Below are 23,665 nucleotides of genomic sequence, written 5' to 3' on the forward strand. Positions count from 1 at the left end.
GGGGGGAGGGGGATGGGTTATCCTGGTGATGGGTATTGAGGAGGGCACGTTCTGCATGGAGCACTGGGTGTTATGAACAAACAATGAATCATGGAACACTGCACCAAAAACTAATGATGTAATATATGGTGATTAACATAACAATAAAAAAATTTAAAAAAATGCTATCAATGAGATCCAATCCAATCTAGATAATCTAACAGCTAAGGTAAGTGAGGCAGAAGAACAAATAAGCGATCTGGAAGACAATTTAATAGATAAAAAGGGAAAAGAGGAGGCCAGGGAAAAACAACTCAGAATCCATGAAAATAGAATCAGAGAAATAAGTGACACCATGAAGCATTCCAATGTCAGAATAATTGGAATCCGGAGGGATTGGAGAGAGAGAGAGAGGACTAGAAGATGTATTTGAGCAAATTGTAGGGGAGAACTTCCCTGATCTGGGGAATGAAACAAACATTCGTGTCCTAGAGGCAGAGAGGACTCCTCCCAAGATCAAGGAAAACAGCCCAACACCCCGGCATGTAATAGTAAAACTCACAAATCTTAGAACCAAGGAAACCATCTTAAGGGCAGTTAGGGGGAAGAGATTCCTTACGTACAGAGGGAGGAACATCAGAATAACGTCAGACCTATCCGCAGAGACCTGGCAAACCAGAAAGGCCTGGCAAGACATATTCAGGGTACTAAATGAGAAGAACATGCAGCCAAGAATACTTTATCCGGCAAGGCTGTCATTAGAATGGATGGAGAGATGCAGAGCTTCCACGACTGGCAGAAACTGAAAGAATATGTGACCACTAAGCCAGCCCTGCAAGAAATATTAAGGGGGGTTCTATAAAAGGAGAAAGACCCCAAGAGTGATATTAAACAGAAATTTACAGGGACAAAAAAAAGAAATTAAAAGGGACAATCTATGAAAACAACGTCTTCACAGGCAACATGATGACAATTCATATCTTTCTTTTTTTAAATTTTTTTAAAGATTTTATTTATTTATTTGAGAGAGGGAATGAGATAGAGAGAGAGCATGAGAGGGGGGAGGGTCCGAGGGAGAAGCAGACTCCCTGCTGAGCAGGGAGTCCAATGTGGGTCTTGATCCTAGGACTCCAGGATCATGACCTGAGCCGAAGGCAGTTGCTTAACCAACTGAGCCACTCAGGCGCCCGACAATTCATATCTTTCAATAATCACTGTCAACGTGAATGGCCTAAATGCTCCCATAAAACAGCACAGGGTTGCAGATTGGATAAAAAGACAGGACCCATCCATATGCTGTCTACAAGAGACTCATTTTGAACCTAAAGATACATCCAGAGTGAAAGTGAAGGGATGGAGAGTCATCTTTCTTGCCAGCGGACCTCAAAATAAAGCTGGGGTAGCAATTCTTATATCAGACAAATTAGATTTTAACTAAAGTCTGTAGTTAGAGACACAGAAGGACACTATATCATTCTTAAAGGGTCTATCCAACAAGAAGATCTAATAATTGTAAATATCTATACCCACAACATGGGAGCAGCCATCTACATAAGCCAACTGTTAACCAAAATAAAGAGTCATATTGATAACAATACGTGAATTGTAGGAGACCTCAATACTGCACTCTCAGCAATGGACAGATCATCTAAGCAGAAAATCAACACGGAAACAAGAGCTTTGAATGACACACTGGACCAGATGGCTCCCATAGATATATACAGAATATTCCACGCTAAAACAAGAGAATACTCATTCTTCTCGAGCGCATATGGAACTTTCTCCAGAATAGACCACATACTGGGTCACAAATAAGGTCTCAACCGATACCAAAAGATTGAGATTATTCCCTGCATAATCTCAGAGCACAATGCTTTAAAACTGGAACTCAATCACAAGAAAAAATTTGGCAGAAATTCAAACACTTGGAAGCTAAAGACCACTCTGCTCAAGAATGTTTGGGTCAACCAGGAAATCAAAGAACTTAAATAATTCATGGACATCAATGAGAACGAAAACACATTGTTCCAAAACCTATGGGATACTGCAAAGGCGGTCCTAAGGGGAAAATACATAGCCATCCAAGCCTCACTCAAAAAAATAGAAAAATCCCGAATTCACCAACTAACTCTACACCTTAAAGAACTAGAGAAAAAGCAACAGACGATGCCTAAGACATGCATTACAAGAGAAATAATTAAAATTAGAGCAGAGATCAATGAATTAGAAACCAGAAACACAGTAGATCAGATCAATGAAACTAGAAGTTGGTTCTTTGAAAGAATTAATAAGATCAATAAACCACTGGCCAGACTTATCCAAAAGAAGAGAGAAATGACCCAAATTAATAAAATTATGAATGAAAGGGAGAGATCATGACTAACACCAAGGAAATAGAAACAATTATTAGAAATTATTATCAACAACTATATGCCAATAAACTGAGCAATCTGGGTGAAATGGAGGCCTTCCTGGAAACCTATAAGCTGCCAAGACTGAAACAGGAAGAAATTGACAACCTGAATAGGCCAATAACCAGTAATGAGATTGAAGCAGTGATCAAAAGCCTCCCAAAAAACAAGAGTCCAGGGCCTGACAGATTCCCGGGGGAATTCTACCAAACATTCAAAGAAGAAATAATACAGATGTAGTGAAGAGAAGGGCCATATGCACCCCAATGTTCATAGCAGCAATGTCCACAATAGCCAAACTGTAGAAAGAGCCGAGATGCCCTTCAACAGATGAATGGATAAAGAAGATGTGGTCCATATATACAATGGAATATTACTCAGCCATCAGAAAGGAAGAATACCCAACTTTTGCATCAACATGGATGGGCCTGGAGGAGATTATGCTAAGTGAAATAAGTCAAGCAGGGAAAGTCAATTATCATATGGTTTCACTTATTTGTAGAACATAAAGAAGAGCATGGAGGACATTAGGAGAAGGAAGGGAAAAATGAAGGGGGTGGGAATTGGAGGGAGAGATGAACCATGAGAGACTATGGACTCTGAGAGACAAACAGGGTTTTAGAGGGGAGGGGTGTGGGGGGATGGGTTAGCCCAGTGATGGGTATTAAGGAGGGCACATACTGCATGGAGCACTGGGTGTTATATGAAAACAATGGATCGTGGATCACCACATCAAATACTAATGATGTATTATACAGTGACTAACATAACATAATAAAATTTTTAAAATTTAAAAAAAGAAAAAAAATGCCACACATCTGCTTATGAACAAGTCCCCATCATCACTGTGTTAAGGAGAGGAGAGTCCTCTGTAATGTCTCTACCACCAGAGAGAAATATAGCAGCTCTACATAGTACAGACTTTCAGTAGCTGAGAGTAAGAAAGACACACAACATATTCCTGAAGTATGATCTGACTGGTGGAGAGATGAAAGACAGAGTAGCATGAGCTCAACAAATGTAAGATCATGCATAGCTAAAAATATTCAGCAGCAAACTAAAAAAAGAATTAAAAGCTCTTGAGTAATCATTATTTTTCATAAAGAACAACTAAGAGTCTCCAGGTCAAACAATTCTCAAGGCTTAAAAGCATCAAGCCTCCCTGGGGTTCGGCTTAAAATGATCCATGGACATCATATTTATGTGACCATCCCATAAAAGAGGTACAAAATTAAACCAGATACTCTGTATAAAAATGAGAATCTCTCCTAAGACAAAATTTACCCAAGGCCTCAAGACCAACCTTGTGACCAAAAAAATGTTAAAAAAAAATTAAAGTCTTCGCATTTATTCATTTGATCCTTGACAGTCTTGAAATAAGCCATGACTCTATTAATAAGAGCTTAAAGGAAATTAGGCCATGGGGTTTAGGATAATAAGGCAGCTGGCAGACCTAAAAGAAAGGATCATATTTCCCATTGGTTTTCCATGGGAACTGGAAGTTAAACTCTGAGTTTATTTCATTGCAGGCAAATATTTTATATACACTGTTCCATAGTGTGGAAGGAGGCTTCCTGGGTCAATCCATCAATCTGAACCACAGGGTTGACACCAGGGCCATCCACATCCCTCAAAGTGCTTACCACGCACTGCCACTGGAGGCTGCTAGACTTGCCACCATTGAGTCAACAAATGCCAATAATATTAGGCAAGTAGGCAGAATTTCCAGGGAGAAAGTACTTTATAAATGCTAATGTAATTATCTTGAAAATGTGAACCTGAGCCTCTGTTTTATTCTCCCATAAATCATGTTCACCATTAAGGCCAAGCTTAATGCCTTGGGGAAGGAGGCACAGCCACTTAGAACAAAGATGTCTACAGATGATCAAGAGAGGAAGTGATTTAGAGGAAGTTCCCACCAGACGGAAAGGGCAGGTCATACCCTATGTGAAAGGGAAAGAAAAACTAGGACGGAGGGAGAGTGTAGGAGGAAGAATTTGTTTGGTCCCAGAGGGGCCCAGCCCTCCTATCTCTCTGATGCTTAGTTCAGGCAGTGGGAGTGGACAGTGAAAGGACAGAAATCTAAGACAGAAGGCAAGAAGAAAGGGATTCAGACATGTCTACAAGCCAATAGGGAGACAAGAAAAAAGTAGCCAAGGATGAAGACTATCAATTCTGCATGGTGCTGCCATGGAAAGGTAACTATATGGTAGAGGCTGGGCTGGGGGCAGACATCCTACACAAGGCTACTGGATGGGACTTAGCCAAGACCTGAGATCCAAGAATGTTCAGGACCTAGAAAACCTGGATAGACCTGGTTCAGCAGAAGTCCTAGCCATAAACTTCTACAGTCAAAGTCAGCAGGGTTTTCAGGGACCAGGAAGAACATAAACCCCTCTCCTCCCTTCTGCCAGAAGGATATATAAGCTGCCCTCTATACCTAGACACTATGTTAGCTGAAAAAAATCCTGAGAGCTCGAGCTTGGGAGGGGGAGAAATATATATGTGTGTGTGTGAGTATACACACTTATTTATGTTATATACTTATATATGTTACATTAAAATATAATATATATATAAGTATATAAATACATATAATTAAATAAAAATATATAAAATAAATAATATATATAAAAATATATTATTTTCCCTGAACTTGAGTCCTCAGGATTTTTTCCAGCCAACATGGTATCTAGGTATAGAGGTATATCTAGGTGTGTGTATATATATATATATAATATATATATATATATATATAACAAGGGTTTGAACTGCACTTAAATGTGGATTTTTTTCTATAAATATAGTATAGCGCTATAAATGTATTTTCTCTTCCTTATGATTTTTTTCTTTTTCTTTTTTTTTTTTTAGAAAGAGAGAGTGTGAGCCTGGGGGGAGGGGCAGAGGGAGAGAGAGAATCCCAAGCAGCCATGCAGGGCTTAATCTCATGACCCATTTTGCAATAGTGGGGCGATGGGTGGCTACTAGTCTCTTGTCCATGTTGCCCTTACTCCAGGACCCAGATTAATGAAGGCCCCATTATCAGGAACATTTCAGGTTCTGAAGGCAGAGGAAAGACAGAATGGAGGGTTTTAGAGTAGCAAGTAAATATTTTGGTTCACGTGTCACTTCTGCACACAGCCCAGGGGCCAGGCTAGTTACATGGCCCTATCCAAACAGAAGATGGATAGACAAGAGTAGCCTCCCATGGACCAGGAAGAGAGGCAGACAGGATGGTTGAGCATTAGAAGTATCTACCACACATGGCAGAGACTTACTCTACTACACAAAGTATTACTCTTCTTCTTGAAAGTCTGAATTACTCAAATTCTGTATTATCTCCCAGAACACAAAATGTAAACTCCTCATCCACCCAGGTCATTCTTTTCTTTCCCAAACTTATCTCAGAACTGGTCTGGGCTTCCTCATCCCTAACCCAACCTCCCACTACTACCTTCCTTCCAAATCCTTTCCATGGTACTTCCATGAAATTACCCATTTCTAGGGGAACTACCTTCTCTATTCTTGGTTCCCTCACTTTCCCTTGACTGCCAAACATTTCCCAGCTTTCACCAAGCCAACTTGGACCCCCAGTGCTCTCACAGCACCCACCATTCCCTTGGACACCTATGCTTCTGCAGAAGCCAGGGAACCTAACCACATCTGTAGGAACTTGATGGTCCAACTTTCTAATATTCCAACAGTCAAAGGCCAATTAAAATAGAACCAATCGATAAAGTTCAACCTTGGCTGTAGATACTTTGAAAATTGCAAAACGCTGGTCCATTTAAATTGCATTAAGATTTGAGATCAATTCTATTTTTTTTAAAGATTTTATTTATTTATTTGAGAGAGAGAGAGAGAGAAACAGCATGAGAGGGGAGAATGTCAGAGGGAGAAGCAGGCTCCCCGCTGAGCCGGGAGCCCGATGTGGGACTCGATCCCGGGACTCCGGGATCATGACCTGAGCCGAAGGCAGTCGCTTAACCAACTGAGCCACCCAGGCGCCCGATTTGAGATCAATTCTAAAATTTTGTGACCTAAGTGTTTTTATTTTTTTTTTATTTTTATTTTTTATTTATTTATTTTTTTTTACCATTTAACTTGTTTTAATGTTTCTTCACAAATGGTGAAAAATACTAAAGTACAGACAAGGAATAATCATAATGTTGTGGCCAACATTATAAATATGGAATTATAAATTTAAAACATTTTCTGGTTTAAAAAATATATCTGGTAGTCAAAGCAGCTCTGCGGGGTCTCTGCGTCTAGTAGGGCCGGTCTCTGCGTTCCTGACGGTGCTCGCCTTTATCCATTTTTCCAGGTCCTCCGCGCCCGCCTCTTCTTCCTCCCATCTGTTCCATCAAAGGTCCAGGGGGCCCACCAGGGCCGCCCCGTCTTCCTCCACCAAAGCCACCTCGGTCCATGCCGCGGCCACCACGGAAGCCCCCTCTGTCTCCACCACGGCCACCTCTGAACATCCCACCGGGACCACCGCGGTCCATGAGGCCGCCTCTTCTGCCGCGCATGCCACCAGGGCCGCCTCTGCCACGGTCACCACCCGGGGGTGGAAAGGGTGGTGGAAGGAAGCCTTCAGGCTTCGGGGCCTTACACTGGTTGCATTCTGTTCTCCAGGCGAAGTTCTGGTTTCCACACCCCGGATTGGGGCACTGCCAGTCTCCAGCTCGGTGCTGGACATTTCCTCCTCCGGATGGGTTCCCTCGGGAACCCCGGGGCCCTCTTGGGGGAAAGCCACCTCTGTCTCCTCCACGGCCTCCCATGCGACCCATGGGGCCCCCAGGACCTCCTGGGCCGCCTGGACCTCCACGAAGTGGCGGCGGCATCCCTCTGCCCTCACGGGGAGGCATACCACCCCGCATGCTGTTCATTGGAGGCTTCTTCCGAGCAAGAGAAACCTTAAGTTTGCTCCCTTGAAAATCTTTCCCATCAAACCACTCCACGGCAGCCTTGGCAGTTGGTGGGTCTTCATAGGACACTGTAGCATCACCTTTGGGCTTTCCTGTTTCCTTGTCCAAGTAGATATGGATCATGGGTTGTCCTGTTCTCTTGTTCATCTTAACAACTCCACACTGCTTAAAGAAGTCTGCCAGATCATCTAGAGTCACATTGTCATTTAAGCCTTGCACATAAATTGCACTGTTGTCAGAGTCTTCATCTGGATCTACAGGTGGGCCTAGATCAAGATCTGGTCCTTCGTCCATGGGTCCACCAGGCTTATTGAAGCCACCTCGCTCTCCAGCGCCCATTCCACCGCGTCCTCCTCCCCGCCCACCTCTGCTCATGCCTCCACGATCAAATCCCCCTCTTCCCCTGCCCCGGTTATCAGGGCCACTCATGCTCCGGTTCTCTCCTGGTCCGGAAAATCCTCCAGACTCCTGCCCATAAACACCCATGCTACTGGGGTGGTCCTGTCGGAATGAACTCTGCTGCCCGTAGCTGCTGCTCTGTTGGCTATATTGACTTGGAGCCTGGCTGTAGGATCCAGTTTGGGGGGGATAACTAGTGGGTGGCTGCTGCCCATAGCTGCTTTGTTGACCATAGCTACTCTGCTGTCCATAGCTGCTCGGCTGCCCATAGGTGTTCTGCTGAGAGTAACTGCTCTGATCATAACTAGTCGGCTGTGTAGAGGAGTAGCTGGTAGGAGGATAAGATGGTGGTGCTGTGACTGGCTGCATGGGGTAGCTCCCAGGTGCCTGGGGATAACTGTAGTTACTCTGTCCATATCCTAGGCTGGGCTGGTTGTAACCCCCTGTGCTAGATTGAGGTTGACTAGTCTCAGCGGGTTTGTTACCATCCTGCGGTCTTGCGGGTGCGGTGGCTGCCGGCTGCTGCCCATAGGCTGGGTAAGCAGGCTGAGTGCCATAAGCAGACTGAGCTGCATAGGAGGCCTGGGTGGTAGTGACCGTAGCAGTGGTGGTATCGTAAGCACCAGTGCCGTACCCCTGGACAGGCTGACTGTATGCCTGGGGGGCAGTTGGAGTAGTATAACCAGCGGGAGGCTGTCCATAAGAAGTTGCATAGGCGGTCTGCCCATAGGTCGCAGTGGTCTGAGCCTGGGTATAGCTGACATCAGTGGGCTGTCCATAGGTTCCATAACTTTGCTGCCCATATGCCTGGGTGGTCTGTGCATATCCTTGAGTGGGTTGGGCAGTGTATGCACTGTAGCCCTGCTGGGCTGCCGCTTGGCTGTAGGTACTGTAATCCGTGGACGCCATTTTCTCTCCTTCCTTCTCGTTCTCTCAACGTCCGTCTCTCTCTCGCTTTCCCCGTGTTTTTATTTTTTTAAAAAACTATCTTTCTGCTTTGTGTCACCTTGCTCAGGAGAGCTGACAGGAAGCCTAGAACTTCCTCTGACTGAACAAAGCCAGAAAATAATCCCCTGATGTTGGCACCTAGAGCATATGCACTGCTTGGGAATTTGGAATCATCCTAAATAACTCCCCAAATTTGGTCCACATATTTGCATTTACTTTATCTGAGCTTTCATAACACCAAGGATTTCAGTCCTTTCCCTCTCAGTCTTTATCTAGAGGTTGTGAATCTTTTTAGTCTATTTTCTTACCTGGACCTAGCCACCAGTGTCTTCTAAAAATGAGTCCATGGTCCTGATTTTGTATGTGGGGAGAGAAGAGCTTTCTCCCCCTAGATCTAAATCTACAGAGGTAAAGGGTATGATTTACCCTGATTCTCTCTGCACATCTGGAGAAAAGTTGGTAGAAGTTAAGCACAGGGTGGGTTATGGAATTCGCTGGTCTCTTGTCAGGGAGGGGAAAAGCTTCTTGTTAATCTCCTGTGGGTGATGCCTGCAAACTCCCGAGGTCCTTCAGTAATTGCTTACAACTCCACCATAGGTCACTTCCCTGTGTCCTTCTGAGAAGCTTGTCATCCAGAAAACTGCACAAATACTGTCCTAATAAGACTGTGAACCTGAGATACAGATACAGGCGGGCCTTTTCCCAAAGCAACAGTTTCATGGTCCACAAGGAAGGAAGGAAAAAAAAAAAAAAGAAAGAAAACATTTCTAAAATTAGCAGTGAAAATTCTTACCATAATCTCCTATCTCTTCTCAAAGGTATTTAGCTCTTCTCTACTTCTCAAGGCAAGAACTCTTTGAATCTAATAGCTTATATTCCTAATAGTCACTAAATCTTTGGCAGATTGTTTTTTCCCAAAGATGGGAGCACCAATTTATATTTCATCCCGTGTACTACTCTTTCAAAGTGATTGACACTCCCCCACTGAGAGGCAGGACCTATATCCCTTCTGCTGAACCTGGGTGAGCTTGAGACTGCCTCTACCATTAGAATGTGGCAGAAGTGATGCTGTGTGACTTCTGAGGTTAAGTCAGACAAAGGGGACAGTGTCCCCCTGGCTCTCTCTTTCAGGATACTCACCCTGGGAACCCAACCACCATGTTGCAAATAAGCTCAAACTAGCCCCTGTAGAGAGACAGCCTGGAGAAGCCCATGTGAAAAGGAACTGTGACCCCAAAAAGCACCGACTAGCAACTGCTAGGTGATTGCATAAGTCTTCAGATGATCCCTGCTCCCATCTTCACATATTCCATTTGATGCCCCAGACATCATGGAAAAGGACAGGTAATCCCTGCTGTACTCCATCCAAATTCATTACCCACAGAACTCAAAAGTATAATAAATTGGTTTTATTCCACTAAGTTTTAGGGTAATTTATTATGCAGCCATAGTAACTGGGACAAAATCTCTCCAGGTATTTTATCTCTCATTTCACCTTTAGTTTACACTCAGAGTGACTTTTTCAAACAACCTAAACACTATATAGCAATATCTAAAGTAGAGGAAGGATTATTTCTGCCTATCCACATTTCAACAAAATAGGATATTGTTTCTCAATGTACTCATCTAGCTTTGAATTTCTCTTTTCTGACAACTTCCAAATTTGTACTGTCAGACCAGACCTTGTCCCTAAAACTCTAAACTCGTATCTGGGTCTAGATCTGATACCATCTCTACTTAATGGCTAACAGGCATTTCAAACTCTACTCCTCCAAAAAACAGATTCCTGATGTTCCTTCTCAAACCTGTTCCCCTTCCTGCCTTCTCCATCCTAGGTGATAGAAATTCTCTCTTCCACTGGCTAAGAACAAAAACCCTGACATCACTTGACTTCACTGTTACAAACCATAGCCCACCCACCAGTAAATCCTATTGGCTCTAACTCCAAATCATATCCAGAATCTAACCACTTCTCATAATCTCTACCACCACATCATCTCTTATCTGGGTTGTTTGTAACAGCCTCCTAACTGGTCTCCCTGCTCCCATCCTTGTCTTCCTATAGTCTTCTTATAGGTCTTCTCATGCCAGAAGCTAGAATAATCCTTGTTGGAAGAGGTCATGGAGCGGATGTGATCCCAGTTGACCCAGGAGTTGGACCTTGGCATTTGAAGGCTCCTCACCCTCTCCCCTGTCCTTGGAGTGTGCATTCCACTCAACTTCTTTGCTGCCAGGAGCTGTCCCAAGGACACAGCCTTGAGATAGTGATATGGTGCTGAGACCATCTAGATGGTATATGTGACCGAATCCAGTTAAAGCCTTTATATGAACTTTTAAGATGTGGCAGGTGGGTACAGAGATCTAGTGAGATCTACTGACATCTTGCAGCTGCCCTGTATGTAAGTGACCTTGCTTATTAAGCCTGGTAATCTGGAGTGACCTGTCTCTTTCTTGGGTCTCTCCCTGCCCTCTGTGTATATGGCGGGGGGGGGGGTAGGGTTCTGATTATATCCAGGAAGCTCCTGAGAAATTTGCAAACCAACATTCCTTAGGACTATAAGACAAATCACGTGCTTCCTCTGCCCAGAATCCTCTAACGGCTGTGCATTTCGCTCACAGTAAAAGCCAAAATTTTTCAAATGGCAAATAAGTCCTGTCATGACTGGCCCCATTATCCCTCCTGCCCTCCTCCCCCTGGCTCACTCTGCTCCCCACTGACTTCCCGGCTGTTCCTAGGAAATGCCAAGCACCCTCCTGCTTTAGTGCTTGTGGACTTGCTCTTCCCTTTGTCAGGAACACCCCCAATGACATATCTGTGTGGCCCATTCCCTGCCTCCTTCACCTTACCAGCAAGGCCTTCCTTCCCCACTCTGTTTAGAACAACAAATCCCCTGTCCCAGCACTCCGGGTTCCTCTTCCCTCTTCTCTTTTTCTTTAGAGAACTCGTTACCCCAACATTAAACAAGTAAACAAACATGTTTGTTCATTCACTTATTGCCCATCTCCTCCGTTTAGAATGTAAGTTCCACTACTGCAGGAAATTTTTTTAAAGATTTATTTATTTTAGAGAGAGAGAGAATTCACACGAGGGGAGGGGTGCTGAGGGGGAGGGAGAGAGGGACTCTTAAGCAGACTCCCTGCTGAGCATGGAACCCAATGCAGGGCTCCATCTCACAACCCTGAGATCATGACCAGAGCTGAAATCAAGAGTTGGACCCTTAATCGACTTAGCCACCCAGGTGCCCTGGGATTTCTATTCAGAGTGATGAAAATATTCTGGACTTACATAATGGTGATGGTTGCAAACCTTGATAAATAGATTTTATGTGAATTAAATATTAAGAAAAATTGCATAAGAAATAAATTAAGGCAAACTAAAGACATCATAAAAACACAAACACAAGAGCATATCAAAAAATATTACTGAAGAAGAAACAGAGTAACAAGCTATATTTTAGGCCATTTACTTTTTGTTTATATTTCAGTTTTATTTTTTATTTTTTTATATTTCAGTTTTAAAGAAATTCCAATTTTTCCCAATGTGATCTATTACCTTATGCACAATTATTAATTAAATATTATAAAAATATAATGCTAATAAACCATTAGAGATAAATATCAGATATATAATTTATTATATGGAAAATGAGAAAAGCCTGATACAAAAGAATACATACTCTATGGTTCCATTCAAATGAAATTCTAGAATAGACAAAAATTAGCTCTGGCAATAAAATCAAAATAGTAACTGCCGTGTGTGGGTGTGTGAGAGTGTGTGTGTGTGTGTGTGTGTGTGTGTGTGTGTGTGTGTTGGGGGGGAGCAGGGGTTACTTGGGAAAGCACTAAGGGAACTTAATAGAGAGATAGGGAGATAGAAATCTCTTATGTCTTGATAGTGGGTTACAAGGTGTATGCATTTATCAAAACTCATCAAACTGTATATTTAAGAACTGTGCATTTCACTGTACTTAAATTATTGTCTTAGTCGGCTGCAACACACCACAGATTGGGTAGCTTATAAGCAACAGAACTTTATTTTTCACAGTTGTGGAGCCTGGAAGTCTGCAATCAGTGTGCCAGCATGGTTGGATTTGTGTGGGATGCAGACTGCTGACTTCTGGGTGTGTCCTCATGTGGTGGAAGAGACAAGGGAGCTCTCTCTAGGGTCTCTTTTATAGGGGCATTAATCTCATTCATGAGGGCAAAACCTTCATGACCTAATCATCTCCCAAAGGCCTCACCTCCTAACACCACTACACTGGGCACTAGGATTTCAACATATGAATTTGCGGGGGGACATAATCATTCAGACTATAGTAAATACATTTTAATTTTAAAAGTTTAAAGTCACAGAAAAATGATCTTTAGACTTGAAGCCCAAGTAAAAAATAGTGGTGCTGTTTTAAGGGCTTTTATTAAATCTCAGGAAAATCCAATGATGTAGATTTGGAAATAAAACTCATCTTCAGAATGAAGAAGATGAAGTACACAATATTAAGTAACTTTTGTGGTCCACATAGCCAGGAGGGCTGGAGCTGGGATTCAAACCCAGCCCTGTGATTAACCATCCCTCTACAGGGATCTCTGAAGAGGGGTGGTAGAGACAACAATGGAACCAGAAAGGAAAGTTTGGGTTCATTTTTTCCAAATATATACCAAGTTTTTAGCCTCAGCATCATGTGGATAAAGAGAAGATATGAATACTAAGTAACCAATCCAGACCTTATTCAAAGGGGTGACCCAGTAGAAAATTACAAGTAAAGATGATAATCTGCGGAACCACAGTAGAAATAAAGATTAGATTTTGTCTCCTATGCCACAGTGCATTTTATTTCTGTTTATATTTCACCTTACTTAAAAATTTTAAAAACATTTAATCTTATCTTCATAGGCATAAATGAAGTAAACATATAGCTTTGAGTTGTAACAAAGAATGAACGCTATATCAAGTAGCCACCACAACCAAGATTAAAGTCATTTCAAATGAACCCCATTTAAAACCAATGTGAAAGCTTTAGCCACATTGTATTGTGTGGCCTGTTTTTAATGCATTTCCCTATATACAATAGCTTTTATTTAATGTGGGAGAGGAGGCAAGAATAAAAATGTCAGAGGAGATGGGAGCCTTACAGCACATTATTTCCCAATAGTACTTCCTTTAATGACCAAATTCACTACATTTCCCTTAGTAAGGCAAAATGGCAGGTAATTTAAATTCAAACGATCATGCAAGACATAGCCGGCTTAACAGGCAGAAGGTTGCAAACAGGAACTCATAGGGATCAGGGAAGATATTAACCACCATAAAGAAACAATGGAAGATAAATAATAGAATCTTGCTTACCACACAGACCTCTAACTATGGGGAATAAATACTTCCTTGATATTTTTCCCAAATGGAATATTAAAGAGAAAGGCCTTGGGAGAGAAAAAAGCACTTATTTAGGCAAATAAACATAAGTTACATGATATACATAATAGAAATACCAAAGAATATAATTGGTCCACGCAAGCCGAAACTTCTGTAGAAACTCTACAGTGCAAAGGAGTTCAAGTTTTTTACGGGAGGTCTTAGACTAGTGCTGTCCACTAGAACTTTCTGCAATGACAGAAATGTTCCATATCTGCTCTGTCTGATATAGTAGACACTAGCCACATGTGGCTAGTTGAACACTTAAAATGTGGCTAGTGTGACTGAGGAACTGAAGTTTTAATTTTATTTAAATTTAATTAAATTAAATAAACCAAATGTGGCTAATGGCCATTGTATTGGTCAGTATAGCCTTGGAATGGTTTCCAAGAACTTGACAAATAGTCAAAACTGACCTTCTCTTCAAGGAAACCCCTAATGACTTTGTCATTTCCCACAATGACTTTTGAACATTAGTCAGACTGACGTCTGTATGGTTTAAAGAGTTCTATTTGTTGCAGACACTTGCCATTCCCAGGGGGAAACTTATGGCCATGTCTGATGAAAGTTTGCCCCACAGTAATGAAGTGGATTGTGGCATTTGGAAATGCCCTCACTCCTCCCCTTGGCCCTTGAGATTCCCAGGGTATGGCCTTACACACAGTTGATGCAGACCTATCAGATTCTCGGATTCTGAACCAAGAAAATAACAAGGTCTCCTGGTGAGTTTCTTGAAAAGAAAAGAAAAGAAAATTGGTCTGACAGCCTGGCCTCCCTTCAGCAAGAGCTTGTCACTCTTACTAACAGATTCATTCCATGTGGTCAGCTCCTCCACATGCAATAATGCTATAGCACTATAATCTGCTATAATCCTCTAGCTTTCTAACTTTCCCAAATAAATTTAGTCCTTGGTGGAAGCCACCCCTGGAGTCTATGCAGTGAAATTCAACTACCAAAGCATTAAGCTTTTGTTAGGAACAAGGTCATAAATTTAGCTAGAGATGGAATGCAGATTTCATTTAATCAACTGGTAATAACTGCCTGGAGCAGTTATTAATTAATAAATTAACAATGTTCTGAGGTGCCTTGAAGTACATTTAGGCTTGGTGGAAAATCATGCTGTAATTATTTAGTAATACCTTCCATGGGCTCACAAATGGGGACTTGTGGCTTCTATAATATCTGCCATCCCTATATGAGGCAATGTAGGGCTACGCAGCTGAGGGAAATATAATCCAAACACATTTTCCACTAAATATCCTACAAGAGAGCATTACAGGTACAATAAGGGCAAAGAAATAATAGAGATCAATAGCATCTGGAAATACCGTGGATGGCATCATGAAAGAGGCAGCATTTGAGCTGGGTCTTGAAAGATGAGTGGATTGTGGGAGTACATAAGGAGGGCAAAGGCATTACCAGCAATGATGCACATAGGAATGCACAGCATGTCAGCGGAAGGGCAAATGCTGGGTGATGAGGCAGACAGAAGTGCTCTGAAAGATACTACTAAAAAGACAACACAGACCCAAATCCAGAAAGGCATTGGATGCCATGCCATGGAATTTGTTCTGTAGTGTAGCGAGTGTAGCAAAGTTGTAAAATGGTCAGATCTGTATTTTAGAAAGACAAGTTTGACTGCATGAGCAGGAGGGATAGGTGCAACAAGATGTCAAACGTAGCAAGTTATTAATTCAGTTGCCATATAAGCTTCACAAAATTCCAAAATTGAGTTAAAGGGTGTATGTATGATGATCATTGTTGGTTGCCATCACAACCACCATTTTCTCTTCTTTGTTAGTTGATAAAATCTTAATTTTGCTCAGGCAGCCAAATGCACAAAGCAGTGGGAACTTTCACCCTACCTCAGGAATTGAATCATAAAACTCACTGCCCTTTGCTGGTGATTTTTTCAATAGACACAAAAAAGCCCTTTGGCAAAATTCAATGTACATGTATGATAATTTTTGGAGATGATGGATATGTTTATTACCTGACTGTAGTTTCACAGGTGTATGCATATGTTCAGACTCATCAAATTGTGTACGGGTACACCTCGGAGATATTTCAGGTTGAGTTCCAAACCACTGCGATAAGGCCAATATCACAGTAAAGTGAGTCAAATGGATTTTTTGGTTTCCCAGTGTATATAAAAGTTATGTTTACACTATACTATAGTCTATTCAGTGTGCAAGAACATTATGTCTAAAAAACAATGTATATACCTTAAAGGATACTTTATTGCTAAAAAATACGCTAACCATCATCTGAGCTTTCAGTGACTTGTAACCACTGATCACAGATCACCAGATAAATGTAATAATAATAAGGGAGAAGTTTGAAATATTATGAAAATTACCAAAATGGGACACAAAAACACAAAATGAGCAAATGCTGTTGGAAAAATGGCACCAATAGACTTGCTTGATACACAGTTACCACAAACCTTCAATTTGTAAAAAAAATGCAATATCTGTGAAGCACAATGAAGCAATAATACAAGGTATGCATGTACATTAAACATATGCAGTTTTTTGTATATCGACTATACCTCCAAAAAGCTGTTTTTAAAAAACTCCCATCAAAGCAGGAATAGAAAGGAGTTCCCTCTACCTGATAAAAAGGCACCAAAAAAAACAAAAACAAAAACAAAAAACCACATGCAACTAATGTTTTCCCTGATGAAATACTGAACACTTTCATCCTAAGATTGGGAGCAAGGCAAGGATATCTTCTCTCATTACTTTTCCTAAACATTGTCCATAAAGTCCTAACCATGCATTAAAGCAAGAAAAGATAGGTAAAAGGCATAAAGCTTGGAAGGAAGAAGTAAAATTATCTTTATTTGCAGTCAACAAGGCTATATGCCTAAAATGTAAAGGATCTATTACACAACTAGTAGAACTAATAATTGAATGTAACAAAGTCACAGGATACAAGATAAATAATACAAAAATCAACTGCATTTCTATATTTTTAAATTTATTTTAATTTTAATTCCAGTACAGTGAACAGTGTTATATTTATGTATTACTCTATTTTGTCAATAAACATTTGGAAAACAGTCTTAAAAATACCACTTTAGGTATATACTAAAAAGAATTGAGAGCAGGGATTCAAACAGATATTTGTACACTTGTGTTCATAGCAGCATTATTCACAATAACCAAAGAGTAGAATCAACCCAAGAAACCATAGATGGGTGAATAAACAAAATACGGCATATACATATAATAGAATATTATTCAGCCTTTAAAAAGGAAAGAAATTCTGACACATGCTGCAACGTGGATGAACCTTGAAGACATTTTGCAAAGTGAAATAAGCCAGTCACAGAAGGACAGACACTGTATGATTCCACTTACATGGGGCACCTGGAGCAGTCACATTCATAGAGACAGAAAGTAGAATGGTGGTTGCTGGGGGCTGAGGGAGGGGAACAAGAGGGGACTTAGTATTTAATGGTACAGAATCTCAGTTTGGGAGGATGAAAAGACTTTTGGGGATGGATGGTAGTGATGGTTTATATATGTACATAAAATACTTAGGAATAAATTTAACAAAAGATATGCAAGTCCTATGCACCAAAAACTTACAAAGCATTGCTGAGAGAAATTGCAGATGACTTAAGGAAATGAAAAAAAAAAAAAAAAAGAACTATGTTGGAGACTTACCTCACCTGATTTCAAGACTTATTATAAAGGTACAGTAATCGGACGCTTGGGTGGCTAGTTTGGTTAAGCATCTGCTGTAGGCTCAGGTCATGATCCCAGGGTCCTGGGATCGAGTCCTACATCAGGCTCCCTGCTCAGTGGGGAGTCTGCTTCTCCCTCTGCCTGCTGCTCCCCCTGCTTATGCACTCACTCACTCTCTCTCTCTCTCTGTCAAATAAATAAATAAAATCTTTAAAAAAATAAATAAGGTACAGTAATCAAGACAGTGAGGTACTGGTGAAGGATAAATAGATAAATGGAACAGATTAGAGGGACCAGAAATAGATCACACATTTAGAGTCAGTTGATTCTGGACAAAAGTCTTTTTAATAAATGATGCTTGTACAACCAGATAAGTATATGGAAAAATGTAATATGCAATGAATTATAAACCTACATGCAAAAAGTTGAAAGTATAAAGCTTCTAGGAGACCACATATGGTCTGGGGTAAGTCCCTAGAATTTGTGTTTCAAACAAGTTTCCCAGGTGTGGTATATGTTGCTGATCCAGGGACCACATTTTGTCATTATTTTTAACAGTATGGTATGAGGGGAAAAAACACAAATGCTAACATGTTTTTCACTCAAATCTTCCCTTTGAATAATTAGAGAGAAAATAGTAACTTCTTGGGAATAAATTGAAACTATTAATAATTTAGGATTAAGTAGACACAATAGAAGCTGTGAAGAAACATCTTTTTCAGCCATGTTGAATTTAGGACTAGGAAACCATGGTTTTGTGAGAAGCCTAAATGGGATACTGTACCCAAAGAGAAATTTACTGCATAAACATGCCTCAACCCAAAGAAAAATAATCATGCCTATAATATGTACCCTTGTTTATGTGCCCAACATGAAGATAAGATATTCCAATATAATTCAGCCTGGTGGCCCATTCTTGCTAGATTGTGCTTCATGATGAAATATCACTGCCACTTCCCTGGATTAATAAAAGCCTTCTGTACGGAGGCTTTCCCATTATTCTTCTGTGATTTGTTTGCCATTACAATCACTTCCTGGGTCATGCTTCTTTTTGCTCTCTTCTTTTAAATTTCAGCTGGGAAGTATGCCATTAGTGCATGTTTCTTAGAGCAGTACACAAGCTTCAAACAAATAAGAATTTTAGAGCTTTATAAAGGGAACCTCACAGGTGATGATCTCACGGAGAAGCACAGAGAGTATAAGGTTGAAGAGCATGGGCTATGGAGTCAGGCAGCCCTCAGGTCAAATCCTGCTCTACCATTTACCTAGGTAAATGTAGACCACTTAAGGTCTCAGTTTTCTTATGTGTAAGATCTTTTAATCGTGAAGATTAAATGGGACAATGTGTAGGAAGTGCTCAGCCTATTGCCCGAGCCCACTGTGAGTAACCACCGTACCAGAATAATACCGTACCAGAATAATATCTTAAGCCATATAAATGTGCATTTCTCCTTTGTGTTTCATATGAAGCACCTCCTTAGCCAGTATAAAGTATTTATCGAGGTGGACAGGGAATACAGAGTAGAAAAGGGAGGAAAGACAATTAGATTTATTTCAAAACATAAAGAAAAACAGTTAATATTTGGATTCTGGCAGCCAAAATAGAATGTTTTTGAGCACTCACAGAGAAAAAGGGACAGAGAGAAAGAACAGAAAACTGAGGTGCTAAGCATTTTAAGAGACTGAATATCTCCCTAAAGGGGCCATGTGGTAGATTTTTTGCCAAACTGGCTGTTGTCATTCCCATTTTTGTTTCTATGCCCTTTGCAATGTGACTTGGCAGCTCCTCACATCGGGTGAATGTTCCAGCAGACTGGACAGCAAGTGCAAAGATCCTTAGACAAGAAGGTGTTTGACAGTGTTCAGAAACAGAGAAAGCCAGTGTGGCTGGAGCGCAAGGAGAAGGAAGTGGACAATGACAGAAGACAGCACCAGGTCACACACAGCTTTTGAGATTAGGAAATCCTTGACAACAGAGGGACCCAAACTTAAAGCACTGTGGCCTGTTTACACATGAGTACAAGAGGACCTATATTAAAATATTAAAATACTTTCATTCCAGTTGGTAAATAACCACAGTGCTGATCCCCCTAGGTGTCTCCATAGCCCCGGCAAACTGGGCCACTCCCAGGACCATAAACCTTTCATGAGCCTGTAATTTAAGAATCAGGGTACATAGAAGCCTCTAATACTGATCTGGTGCCATGACTGTGGATGTGCAACATTATCCCTAGGCCAAAGGGAGACTATTTCTTTATCTACATCTTTATGAAATTGAAAATAAGCATGAATTCATCCCATCAGTAAATACTGATTACCCATGGGCCAGGAGGTATTGTGTCAGAGATGAGCAAGAGTATACAAACCAGTTTCTACCCTCACAAAGCTTAAAGTTCAGCATTCAGGCAAATTGTTGCCTGCAGGTAGTAATTTTTAGGCAGTGGTTCTCAACCTAAACTCCACAACAGAATCATCTGAGAATTTTTAAAAGTACCGATGCCTAGGTCCCACCCCCAGTGGGGATGATTTCATTGCTCTGAGGTGTGGCCAGGGCATTGGCAATATCTAAAAGCTCCCCAGCCGATTCAATGTGCTGCCAGGGCTGAGAACCTCTCCGTTAGAGATGAGCTTATATGGAAAACAGAGAGTGGGATTTCTACACTTTAGTAAAAATTATGGGTGCAAACCTAGAGAAATAAGTTTTCTCTGCATGTCAACTAATAAAGATAAATCAAGATGGAAACATGATTTCTTGAAAAGTACTTTTCAGAAAGTTCTGGAAGCTGTCTTTGTAGAATGGCATTCTGACAAAATGCTGGCAGTCTGACCCAATATTAGATAGGTGAGCTAAGCATGTTCTGACGATACAGAGCAAAACTCTGGGCTTTATTCTTTTTAAACATTTTATGTATTTATTTGACAGAGAGAGCGAGAGAGCACAAGCAGGGGGAGCAGCAGAGGGAGAGGGAGAAGCAGGCTCCCCGCTGAGCAGGGAGCCCAGTGTGGGGCTCGATCCCTGGGTAAGCTGAAGGCAGACACTTAACCGACTGAGCCACCCAGGCGCCCCCAACTCTGGACTTTTTGAAGTAAAATTTCTCGGAAAAAACTTCTAAATATGAACACTCCTACTGCCCTTCATTTCCCCCCACCATGACCTGTCCACTCTCAAACTACACATTCCATCCAAAGCTAGCCATCAGTCTGAGGAATGGGCCTATGCCCGGAATTCCAGGCCACAGATGAGGATTCCAGCCCCAGAAGATAAGAACCACGTGGTGGATTGAGATTGCTTTTAAGAATGATTTCTTACCTCTCTAATTGCTTTCCAATTGCTTCCCTAAGCTGTCCATCGAGTGACAAATGTTTTGAATGAGACAGAATCGAAAACACCTCAAAAAAGTTTGACACAATGGAGAGTCCAGAGGAGCTGAGGAAATATGGGCTGGGCTACAGCATAAGTATTTTCTAGAGTCACTGGGTCACGGCGAAGCAGCAAAATACATTCTAGGGCAATGAGTGTGCTCAGCACTAGCCCTTGATTATTCTATCCTAATGGAGGGGAATAATGTTGTCGGTTTTCTGAAAAAGCAGCTAATTATAATGAGCAGTTTGGTTTTGACTCTGGAAATCACTACTAGGTAAATAAAAAGGTACGCAGCATGTCTGAGCATATTTCAGCTAGGCAGCATGGAATGTGGCCAAAAATGCTAGAGAGGAAGTGGCTTAGAATTTCAAAACTCACCAGAGAAACCCCACAAAATAGAAACATCTCATTAGAAATAACAGAGCCCTGGGGGCGTCTGGGTGGCTCAGTCAGTTAAGCATCTGCCTTTGGCTCAGGTCATGATCGCAGGGTCCTGGGATCAAGTCCTGCATCGGGCTCCCTGCTCAGCGGGGACCCTGCTTCTCCCTCTCCCCAACCACCTCCCCACTCGTGCTCTCTCTCATGATCTCTCTCTCAAATAAATAAAATCTTAAAAAAAAAATAAAAGAAAGAACAGAGCCCTGAATTATGATTTAGAAGACAAGAATTCTTGTCTCTGGTCTACCATGACCAGGTGTGTGACCCTGGGTAAGTAACTTCTCTGTGCCTGTTTCCTCATTTTTAAAATGAGGGGACCAGACTTAAATGATCTCCAGTAGGATGGATGGATAAAATGGAATTTAATATCTGTGTGTGAGGGAGAGAGAAAGTACTGAGCTCTGAAACCTGAAGATTGCTGGTAGCAAGTAGCCAAATTCGCATTCGGAGCCCAAGACACTCCTCAAGGATGAAGGTGGGAAGGCATCAAGACCCCAACACCTTGTCTCAGAAATTAAAACTAGCTGGAGTGGACTGGGGGGTTGCCCTGAGCAAGGCTCAGAGTCAGGGAATGGCCACGAGAAGCATCAGATAAACTCACCACCAAGGAGAAAAGATAGGATCACCAGCCTAGCCTCTGCACAGACTTAGGAATTCAAAAGGAGGCTGTAAATCAGTGCACAAGAAGACTGACCCCAGTCCAGGAATCAGGTAATAGGCATGAGTCCTGGAGAAGTGGCCGTGTAAGGAAACATGAGGAGTGATAGGGATGGGCATCCAGACCAGGTTTGCCTGGAGTCTGCTCCTGGTAGAACTTACTCCTGAGGGCTGGGGCTCTTCTCTCTGGCCCCTGAAAGAAGAGCAGTGGCCCAAGCAAAAGTCTACACTAGCAGTTCCTTAGGAGCCACCAGCCTCTTGTGGGGTAGCAGAGTCACCTGGCCTTGAGGAGACATCTCTGCTGAGACTCCAGAAGCAGAAATGGAAGTGACCATGATGACCCTGGCATATCTGGGGAAGGGGCTTCCAGGGAAGGATGTGGTATTTCCTATTTACTGGGCACGTGAGAGCTCACATGTTCAACTTTGGGAACGCACCTGAGTGGTGCCTTATCTGCATCCCAAACTATAAATTGGGCCATTCCAGTTACAGATCTATAAGATCCCTTATGGTTCCAATGTGTTGTGATTTTAGTGTGTGATTCAAAACAAAACCCAAAGAATGACTTTAATTCAGAGTTTATCATACAACTAACTATATCCTTAAGTTAGTAGACACTGGGACTCTTGTCTACAAAAAGGAGAAATGTGTAAATGGGGGATCCATCTGTGACCATTAAATAGCCTAAAATTAACAAAAAAGGCATATCACTGCTAACAATCTATGAATTCACTCCATATGCATTCATTAGAGATCATTAAAATGAAAGCTGGGAATGCAAAAATAATTATACAGTTTGGATACCTAAAATTTTTTCCTTAGAGAGAACAGATTTGTATGTATGTGTAAAATACAAGTGTGTTACTCTGAAATTATAAGTGAAACACAAGCTTGCTTTAGTGAAAGGTGATTGTTATATTAATTTCCTGTTTAAAATGGCCCTAGACAATAACCATCAGCATTGTAAATGACATAGTGTTTGAACCAGCAATTTTACACATAGAAATTTATCCTGATGAAATTTTGCACATGTATACAAAACTATATAAGAATGTTCATTGTCATAACATTGTTAATAAAGAAAAAATTGGAGGGGTGCCTGGATGACTCAGTCGGTTAAGTGTCCGACCCCTGGTTTCAGCTCAGGTCATAATCTCATGGGTTGTGAGATGGAGCCCCAAATCGGGCTCCACACTCAGCAGGGAGTCTGCTTGAAATTCTCTACCTCTGCCCTCCCCCCACTCATGCTCTCTCTAATAAATAAATAAATCTAAAATAAAAGAAAAAACTGGAAAAATTGAAATGCTCATTAATAAGGGATCAGTTAAATAAATTATCAGCCTTCCATATGCTAGAATATTCTGATTTTACTAGAACTAGTGAAATACATCTTTTTTTAATTTAAATTTTACTTAGTTAACATACAGTACAATATT

At 41.4% G+C, this 23,665-nt stretch overlaps 2 protein-coding genes across 4 annotated transcripts in view; both read right to left on the minus strand.

The window, feature by feature from the left end:
• Positions 1-23,665, minus strand: part of TMEM108 (transmembrane protein 108) — a 747,136-nt gene that overhangs the window by 611,420 nt on the left and 112,051 nt on the right. The gene's annotated exons all lie outside the window — the stretch shown is intronic.
• Positions 6,504-8,673, minus strand: LOC112831728 (RNA-binding protein EWS). The gene has a single exon (XM_073899907.1). The coding sequence runs from the start codon at positions 8,624-8,626 to the stop codon at positions 6,659-6,661; it is 1,968 nt and encodes a 655-aa protein (XP_073756008.1). The 5' UTR covers positions 8,627-8,673; the 3' UTR covers positions 6,504-6,658.

The sequence above is a fragment of the Callorhinus ursinus genome, unplaced genomic scaffold (genome assembly GCF_003265705.2).
Source record: "Callorhinus ursinus isolate GAN/ISIS: 27379988/994484 unplaced genomic scaffold, GSC_fseal_2.0 scaffold1, whole genome shotgun sequence".
NCBI classification, from domain to species: Eukaryota; Metazoa; Chordata; class Mammalia; order Carnivora; family Otariidae; genus Callorhinus; species Callorhinus ursinus.

Bases quoted from the DNA above. Each gene is read 5' to 3' on its own strand.
- LOC112831728 (XM_073899907.1), bottom strand. From the start codon at position 8,626: ATGGCGTCCACGGATTACAGTACCTACAGCCAAGCGGCAGCCCAGCAG.